Source organism: Ambystoma mexicanum, chromosome 5p, assembly GCF_040938575.1.
Source record: "Ambystoma mexicanum isolate Mex_15411 chromosome 5p, UKY_AmexF1_1, whole genome shotgun sequence".
Lineage (NCBI taxonomy): Eukaryota > Metazoa > Chordata > Amphibia > Caudata > Ambystomatidae > Ambystoma > Ambystoma mexicanum.
In genome coordinates, this window is record NC_090930.1 from 792,280,080 (window position 1) to 792,290,205 (window position 10,126).

The 10,126-nt window shown below is 44.6% G+C and overlaps 1 protein-coding gene across 1 annotated transcript in view; it reads left to right on the forward strand.

Annotated features, from left to right (window-relative positions):
- Positions 1 to 9,327, forward strand: part of ITGA9 (integrin subunit alpha 9) — a 1,159,507-nt gene extending 1,150,180 nt beyond the window's left edge. The window contains exon 28 of the mRNA XM_069613210.1: positions 5,035 to 9,327. Within this exon, the coding sequence (XP_069469311.1) occupies positions 5,035 to 5,130 (96 nt within the window). The 3' untranslated portion in view covers positions 5,131 to 9,327. The remainder of the gene's footprint in view (positions 1 to 5,034) is intronic.
- Positions 9,328 to 10,126: the final 799 nt, after the last annotated feature.

The window sequence follows — 10,126 nt, forward strand, 5'->3', positions numbered from 1 at the left end:
CTATTGAAGGCACGGTTCCGAAGCCTCAGCAGGTCTGGTGGGGCACTCCTGTATGGCCATGAGAAGGTGGCAAAGATCGTCATGGCATGTGTCATGCTACACAATATGTGCGTCAGACGGAATGTGCCCCTGCCCCCTGACGCAGAACTGCAACCACCTGACGATGAGGATGAGGAGGGTGCAGATGGGGCGGCACCCCATGGAGGAGGCGATGCACAGGAGGGGCGTGCAATGCGCCAAAGTATCATCGACCACTGCTTCTAGCACACACGGCTGGTGTGTATCACATGGTGACTGCACTTGGGGCACTGTGTGGCTCTGGGACATGCACACTGTGGACTGTACACCAATAAAGCACACATACGCAATGAAAATGTCCAAACAATTCTTTTTCGGAAAGAAAAAAGTGTATTCAAACTATGAAACGTCATGACACACCCCCTCCCACCTCCCCCCTGCACACCCCAACACACCCCCCCACCTCCCCCCTGCACACCCCAACACACCCCCCACCTCCCCCCTGCACACCCCAACACACCCCCCCTACCTCCCCCCTGCACACCCCAACACCCCCCCCACCTCCCCCCTGCACACCCCAACACACACCCTCCACCTCCCCCCTGCACACCCCAACACACCCCATGTAGGTGTCAACAGATGCCTGTGACAGTGGCCACGGGCTGTTACAAGCCCCCTCTCCCGGCCCCCGGGGCACCCCTGGCTGTGGAGCGCAGGTTACGTCCGGCACGTCGCACGGGGCTGCTCTGTGCAGAACTGGCAGTGGAGGATGTCCCTGCCTGCCCCCGTGCATGCACGTCCTGTAGGGTGTGGGTGTGCTCAGTGAGCGCACGACGCAAGGCGGCAAGTTCAGCACAGATGTCCCTGGACATGGCCTGCATGGCATCCCTCAGGGTGGCAGTGCTCTGCGCTACTTCGGCCCTTAGGGTCTCCGTGGCCTGTTCAATGGTTGCCCTAGCCCCCACACATTCCGCGGCATGCTCAGTCAGCATCGTGGACAGTTGTTGCTGCCGTTCTGTGATGTCCTCGAGGGACTGCTGCCCCTGCTGGCCCATGGCCAGTGCTGGTGGTGTAATGGAGGGGCTGCTCCCCTCCTGTGGAGTGAGGACTGGGCATGGGGTGGAAGGCCACTCCTCTACCTCTGTGTGCCCCTGTGTGTGATCCTCATGGGGGCTGGCGTCTGAGAAACAGGGGGAATGTAGTAGGTCAGTGGGGCTTCTCACCTCGTGCTCCATGTCTGAGTCTGAACATGCAGCTATTGCAGCTGTCTCACCGATGTTGCTGCTGGCCGCTGACCCGGTGCCTTCTGTGGCAGGCAATGTCGGTAGAGGTGGAGCAGCTGCTGCTGGCCTGCTGCCTACAGGGGTGCGTGCCGGTGGGACGTCCGGTATGCTCGCAGTGGGTCCTGCTTGTTGTGGGGTCTGCCTCACTGCAGCTGAGGTTGAGGGTGCGGGGACGGTATTGATGGCCTTCTTGGCTCTCTTCGTCGCAGGGGTGTCCTGGTCCTCGGGGTGTGAATCTGTGCCTGTGGTGGAGCAAAGGAGGGAGGGCGTTATTGATGGGTCTGCGGACTTTGGAATGACAATGATTGACATTATTCTGGTCAGTAGATGAGGCAGATTTCAGGCAGGGCCATGCAGGTTGTCTCCTTTTAGTGTGGAATGTGGATGCAGGTATGCGGGTGCCAGCAGTGTATACAGGGTGGTGCTCGCATGTGGCTATGGGCAGTGTTGAAATGTGTTGCATTTACACTGTAGGGCAACCTTGTGCTACACATGAATGGACTGCAGTGACTATGGCATGTCTTGTTTGAGGCACCTACCTTCATCGCCTGATGTCGGAGCTCCCCTTTCCATCCCTCCAACGCCTTCAATGGATTCCATGCCAATCGTGGTTGCACAGATCTCCTCCCACGGTTGGAGTTTTAGTGGGGATTCCGACCCTCCACCGGTACCCAGGGCAAGGTTGCGGTTTGCAGAGATGACGGCTCTGACCCGTATGCGTAGGTCATCCCAGCGCTTCCTGCACTGCTGTGGGGTGCGGGGTACGGTCCCCACCGCGCTGACGCGCTCGGCCACCAGGGCCCAGATGGCCTTCTTCTTCGCTATCGCTGTCCTGGTCATTTCCGGGGAGAAAACGACACCTGCGTTGTCTTGCAGGGTCTCCGCAAGCATGCAGAGTTCCTCCCGGCTGAATCTCTCCTGGCGCTGGCGGTCACATGCCTTCTTTACAACTTTTGGCATTTTCGGGTACTTGGATGGATGGCTGATTGGTTGGGACAGGTGTCAGGGTTGGGTCTGGTGTTGTTCGGTAGGATGGCAATGGATTGTGTTTTTAAAGATGGCCGACGTGCTGTTTCCCGTTCCGGCGCGATGACGCTATTTCCGGTTCAGCTTTTTACGGCCACCGCAAATTACGGTGGCCGCTAATTACGGTGGCCGCTAATTACGGTGGCGGAGGTGCACCTTGCTCGCTTTACGATGCCGGTAGGGGCCTTTTCCGCCACGGCGTTAATTGCATTACCGCCATGGCGTAATGCTCGTGTGCGATGGGTCGTAATGTGGCGCTCTTTACGCCCTCGGCCCACGGCGTAAACGCTCATTACGCCATGGCGGTAATGACGGAAGATTACCGCCTGGGTCGTAATGAGGCCCATCATCATTTCCCAGCAAGCCACATTTACATTTGGCCCGAAATAAATCGAAATGACACTGAAATGCAGCACTAAACCTCCCAAAGTAGCAATCAGGTGATCTTCTCAACTTGAAAATCCCCAGTCTTCTTCCTATTGAAATCCTAGGTGCAAGTCCGGCCTGGATTATATGCTGTCAAAATGAAAAGGAAAAGGTGTGTAGAAGAATAGAAAAGACAAACAGATTGGCAAACAATAATACATTAGATATCAAATGAACGATTGAGTTTATAAAATGTTCAGATAGACAGACACACAGATCAATCAAGAGATATATTAATTAATTGATAGCTTACTGCACATTTTTCAAGAGTAGTGCTGACAACGATCTATCTGAGTTTGGGCATTAGATTATTTTTCTTCAAAATACAAGACAGCTGATATATTGGATGAGAAATGGAAAGAATGGCCAAATAAAGCTAACAAAATGGATGATGATGATGGTAGGGTAGAGCACAGGAGATAGGGACTATATTTAGCCTCTGTGGCATTGATGCACAGAGCAAAGGTGATGGGGAATATACCCCATCCGCAGGGCAATAGAACACTGGATTGGACCTGTGCATAAAACAGTATTCAATGCAATGATCACCGATACAGTCAACTGGCCGCCAATAAAGCCCATTATGTGCATGTGCAGCTTTTATTATCACACAAGTTAGATAAATGTACAAGTTTTCACTCCCAGTCCTGCTAACAATGCCAAATTGCTTGGATTCTATGTCTGCAGGGTGCTCTTCTTCACACAGCACATCACCAAGAAGAGACAAGGGGGCCTCATGCTAATGTTAAACTGTTCCTTCTTCACCCCTATTCCCAAACTTCACCCCAAGCTCTAGTCCCACTTAGCCAGTGGTACTCATTGGACTCCTCAAATCCTTGATGGGAAAATTACAAGCAGCTGCTTGCCTCATCAAAGGGCTGAAAAAAGTGTGACCGCATCACTCTTCCCCCTAAACGGTCTGCACTGGCTGTTTGCATTCCCATACAGGGAATTATGTCCCATACATGAAAAACCCCCCAACGAAAGAGAGCGAAACAGCAGCGTATTCTCTCTCTGCAGCCACTCTCTATTCCAGACCCCCCTCTTACTCATGAGCTTGACGTACTCCCTCTTTCCTTATTGCAGTTCAATTCTATTCTGCTCCATTGCTTCCCAGCTACTGTAGATTTTTAGATTAAGGCTTTCTAAAACCCACAATACAATACAGCAGTGCAGTGAGTTAACACATCTAACATGATAATAAAATGCCATATGTGTGTTTGTCCAATGCAGTCATAACTTCGCCTGGAGTCACCGCTAGAGGGAGCTGTTGCCTTACACTACATAGTGGTCCTACTGTGTTCATGTAACCCTGCCCTTTGGCTCGTGTACACAGGCTTCTACACTAGTTTTGGAAATGAATGGCTGATCATGCAGCTCACTGTATGAGATACTCAGCGTCACCCACACTCATTACCAGAGAGAATGTCTAGCATACAAGAAGTGTAGATGCACACACTGCACATAGCGTTTCTTTAGCTGTCACGAATTAACTACATTTTTAAATATGAATCATTCAGATTGATTTTCTATCCAGTGCTCTATAATAAATTAACTAGTATTTTTGGGGTTGGAGAATGTTTGCACTTACAACTGTATGAGTATGTGGTATTCAGCTATGTGTAGATGCATGCACCTACATGGGATAGTCAAATAATTACAGAGAGAATCAGCTGCTCTAAACATGGCGTTTATAGGCACACCTCTGAAGATCAAACCTACATATGACATATGCACCATATTTGTAGAAATATTGAATCCTTACTTTAGTGTGTCTGGTGTTTCTAAGACTCAAGACTGATATTCCCGCTCCCAAGTTCATCAACCACAAATAAAAGAAGACAAAAACCCACAAACTGCATTTTTAAATAAACGTATTTGGCCATAAACAAGTTGAAATGGAAACTGAAATAAGTTGCTTATACTCACACTCTTTTTATTCACTGTCTACATGGTACATTCTGGTTGAAGTGGCAGTCTGGCAGATGTGAACAGTGGTTTTGGCTCTGTTTCTTTCTTCATGTTTTGGAGATATTGTTTGGTTTATCCAATATGAATGCAGGTTGACAGGCACCAGAACACAACTTAGAAGCCAAACTGCAAGACGCAGTCAGACACGAGACGAGAGCTATCCCTGCTTATGTCGTACTAGTGTTGTCAGTGTTACATGGATCTGTCACTGATTCCCAGACTGATAGAGTTCATTCTAAAAGCGCTTTTCCAGAACGGGTGAGCATGCTGTGCCGTCTTCTAACCAAATCTTGTTTCCTTCCATTTCCAGATGGGCTTCTTTCGCCGGAGGTACAAAGAGATCATTGAAGCCGAGAAGAACCGAAAGGAAAACGAGGACAGCTGGGACTGGGTCCAGAAGAATTAGTGCACTGCCGCTCAAACCCAGTCATGTGGCACACATTTGCTAGCCAATTGGTTTTGCTCTTGTATCTTCCATATGTGGAAGAAAAAAATCTTCTCCATATTTTTCGGAGGCCCATTGATGCTGTGTTCTTTATCATGCTAACAAGCGAGGGAGCATATCCTGAGGCAACCACTGCAGCCATGTCTTGTGATTGGAGCAATTAAAAGAGACCAACTTTGAACTTTGGTGATGAAGCTGCAGTGCAGAGCAGTATTTATGAATCCAACATATGTGGTATACCCTCAGGGGAAAACTGTTACCAAAAAGTATTTTTGTGTGTAAATGTAAGCCTTTTATACTGAATGTGTCTTTATATTTGTATCAATGATTTACCATATTGTTTCGTATTGCTCTACACCGTTCACTCAAGCACTGATATCTGGCAGAATTCTCAGAGATATATGTATATACACACAGACACACACACACACACTTATCTTCACTGTTAAAAGCCTTGCTCAAAAAAGCTGAAACACCTCACATAGTAGATGTAAAAAGAAACTTAGCAATTGTACACATACAATAAGTTACAGCAATAAATGCTTTTCAGTTAACATAATGGACGTTCGAATTTATAATTAAGATGCAATAACACTAGTAGGGTCTCTGAATTAGAGGGAATCCCTCTCTCAGTGCGAACAGTAAGGGTGTCATTCGGCCAAGTATTGAAAAGCTCTGGTCACTCTGCACACAGGCCACTACTTTGGTTGGTATCACTTGAGGGAGCGCAGGAAGCGGATAGGTACATGGCACGGAGGCTGGTTCCACTGAAGAGTCATCCGCTTACAAATGCAAGGAACTGTGCAGTCGCAACACTCTGAAGGATCTGCGAGGTAGTTTGATCAGATGATGGACCATTTGATCTGGCAGTAAGATATTCTAGAACGGAGATAAGGTTAAACAAAAGCGGAGCCAAGTATTGTGGTGGGTGACATTTTGAAAAGATTCTTCTCTACATGTTAATGTATAAAATGCGTACTGTATGCTTGGGTCAGGCAATTGTCAGGATGTGGCTCTTGGTAGAGGGAACTTTCTTTATTTGTTATCTCAAGTGTGCAATTGTATGTGAAGGAAGAGTAGGTGAATATGTTTGGATTGATTTGTTCTCCAAGCTCTGTGCTTATTGTTTTATGATAAGATCATATTTTTGAATCATGTTTGAGCTTGGGTAATTCACAAATGCTCCTTTTGAATGTTGTTTTGAAAGTTACAGTGTTTCTCTAAAAATTAAAAGTGCTTAAATCTAGCACATATATTTTTTATCCAAAAGGGACAAAGCTAATTATAAATCATAAGAAGAATGTCAAAGTTGGAAGTTATCATTAATTTTATACTGCATTCCTAATGATCCCTTGTAACTCTTTCAAACAAATTGACGGCATAGTATGGGTTATCAGGATTTGCAGAAATTCACTGTTCTCTTTGTATGAATAAGCTTACATTTGTATGGCTTGAATTTTGGATTTTAAAATGTAAACAATTGTACCTGTGAATTTGAAAGCCGAAGGGGTTTACGTTCATGACGTCAAAGCTTGAACACAATGTGTGGAAAAACTGCTTGAATGCCGAAGGGAAGCTTACAGGTTGTTATGTGAGTTCATATTTCAGTCAAAAACAAAGGCCCTTTACTATGTATACTATCATTCTTTTCACTTTGAAGAAAATCTTTACAAATCTTTTGATGAGCTTCCAGCAATTTGACCATTGGTCCTAAGGAGGAATACAAGTCCCAAATTAATTTGATGGGTGCAAATATTTACTTAGATTGAACACTTGACCACGTTTTGTAAGATCTAGGATAAGTGAGAAAAAAAAGTACAAGCTTAACCAGTACTCCAGAATAGGAGCCATTTGGATAAAGAAACAAAAAGCAAAAATGTATCGATGTCAACTATGAGTTTCATATAGCAAAATACCATTTTATTCAAGATACTTAGGATCACACAGTAAAAGCTTATGTACTGAGAATGGAAATCGCAAAAGACTTAAGAGTATTGACCAATTTGACATATTTTCTGGGACTCAAACTCGGTGCCCTGTATGGTGCCACTTGAGACATGTGCACTCTCATGTGCAATAAGGGACATGTATGGCTCATAAATCTAATTGAGGGGAGGTCTACAACAATATCAACTTAAAGAAAGAAATTATATCAAAAACAGGTCTAAACTACATTTTTGATGCACAAGCTCTCACTTTGGGGTAATAAATTGGCTTTGCTTGTTCACATAAGCTCTGTGCTCTTTTCTAAATTGGATACTTGTCATGTTTGACTTTGACTATGGTCTTATTACATTTAGGATTGTGAAATATAAGCGTATCACTCTTTGGACCCGGAAACAGTCTGTGCTTTGCTGTTTAACTGAGGACCTCATGTTTTGCAATTTCATATGAAAACTCATCAGTGACATCAAAGGAAAACCATGTGCACATGGAAATCGTGCTTCACAGCACCTGGGCGATGTCTGGAAGGGGGGTTAGGGGACGGTGTACAGGGTTGGCACCAGGATACAATGAACTAGACCAAAACAGCCAGCAATTGGCACTCGTTGTGAGTGTGGCAATACGAGAGGAGGCCTCGAACCATAAATTCAGGAAGGAAGGCAAGTTTTTGCTATAGCTCTGATAATGTAGGGATTGTTTTGCATGATGGGTAATTGATGTTTCATTGCTTACTCACTTTAAGGACCCAGATGGCCAATGTTCCTCCTTTATACAATACAGAGCTGGGGCATGCAATACAGAGCTGGGGCATGCAATAACGTTTGCTGAATATTTATGTTGCTCCATTAAACAGAAACTACTGTGATTGGCAATGCTTATATGGAGCAATAACAGCAATGGTGGGTACAGCAGACACGCATCTTACTCATACAGACTTGTAATGCTTCGAAAGCCTCCCACTCACTCGGATCTTATGTCTCAATTTCTGCAAGCGATCATTATCCTCTATGGGTATATTGTCACTGCTAAGGCCGATTGGCCAATATTACCGACAAATGTAAGACTTGATGGTGAAGGCACCAAAAGCAGGTCATCTAGGTGATTGCGAGGGACACTCGCTGGACAGATGTGAAGGCAAACAATAAAAGAAAGAGTGTGAGTGGTTTGAAACGATGGGTTTGAGATCTGTGCATCAAATGAGTGTGTTAATAAACAGTACAGAGTCCTATGTACAAAAGCAGAGAGTATCAAAGTCTCCATTTTGAAAGCAGAACACCTAACCTAAGGCCTATTTTAAGATGCCTAGAAGTCCGTTTTACAGATGAGGTTTTATCTCAGTGCATTGAGTCACTAGTCAGTGACTGTCCAGCGAAACTGAATGGAATATCAATGCACAGTGGGAATTTGCTTGTGAGTGAGGCCTAGATAGCCATGGCTCTTCTCCAGCACTTCATGATGTGTCATAATGAAAGTACTTGAAGGAGGGGATCTACAGGTGATAGAGAGAGCCTAACTAACAAGTTAGCAGGTGTACTGTAGACAGGTAACATTTATGAACTTGAACATATTGCAGTCTGCAAACCAGAAGCGTGTCCTCTTATTACAATAGACTAGTTTACATGGCAGGACCACTAAGCAGATGTTCCGCAAATAATGGTAACAGGGAAGATGACAACACAACTCTGAGGGCTAACCTCGCAACTGGCCATTTCTGTCTACCAAGACACTGAAAATCTACATAAGTCCCTTCTTTTAGACAGGAAAAACTATCATGATGTGGCCACTCGCATTTTGTGAATCGTGGGACCTTTGAATACCTTGTGCAAGTGTTTTCCCACCGCTTTTAATTCATAGCACACCTGCAATGCCATGTATATTTAAGGTATACCAGTCACAGAATGTACATTTTGAAATAATCATGAAGGAATAAGAAAGACCTATCACACTAGATTTATATGCAGCTCTAATGCTTAGAATGCACACACGTGTTCCTTTCTTTTAAATGTTTCTAGTTTTTCTTTACAAAAATCACTTGTGCTGTATTTGAATTAAGATTGTACATTTCTTGTATGAGCAGTTTTTGGGAGAGTCATTCACTTAATTATGTCACCTGTATTAACACCTTTATTTTGATCCATTGTGCACTGTCTTGGAAATGTCAGGTTTACAAAATATATCGGCATTTGTGGAAATAAAAAAATGCTGTATACAGTTCTAAGTGTCTTTAATTTTTGATTGCGGCATAAAGTTAAGAGACTGAAGTTATTTTAAATATAGGCATTGACGAGTGAAAAATAATGTCAACATACTGGTCAATAAAAAGGATTGATCTCCTACAGCACTATGGGTGACTTGCTTAAGAATTCAGTGCATTATACTTCATCTAGGAATATGGGCCTCATGATGGAAAGGGCAGTTGACCAGAGCCGGTGCTAGCTGGTGCCTACCGCTGGCAATACAGTACTGCACATTACAGAAAGGGAACTATCATGCCTAATGGTTTCTATGTGAAAATGTCCCCAGGGAAATGTAGTCATGTGAAAATGTAGTCAGGAAAAAGTCGTTTTTCAAAAATTGAGTAATTCAATACAAGCAATGCAAAGTGTGAAAATGTTGCCAGTAATAAGGTTTTATTAACCCTATTTTTAAATTCACTAAAGTACCAGACGGTAACCCTAAATATTACCCAAACCTCTAACAAAACCACGACAATCACCCTAACTCCATTCCTAAACCTTCCCCTAACTTTAACTTCAACCCTTATTCTACCTTGAACTCTTACAGAACACTATCACTTCGGTGCTCTATAGCATTTTATTTGCATGTTACTCAATACAAAATAAATAGGAAATGAACAGTGAACCTTGCCCTAACCCAAAACCTTTACTAAAATAACCATAGCATTAACCTAACTGCAGCTCTACCACTTACCCACATGGTTACTTTACCCTTACCACTAGGTTTCTCCCAACCTCTATCCTACACCAACACCATCAGCCATCTCCAACCTCCT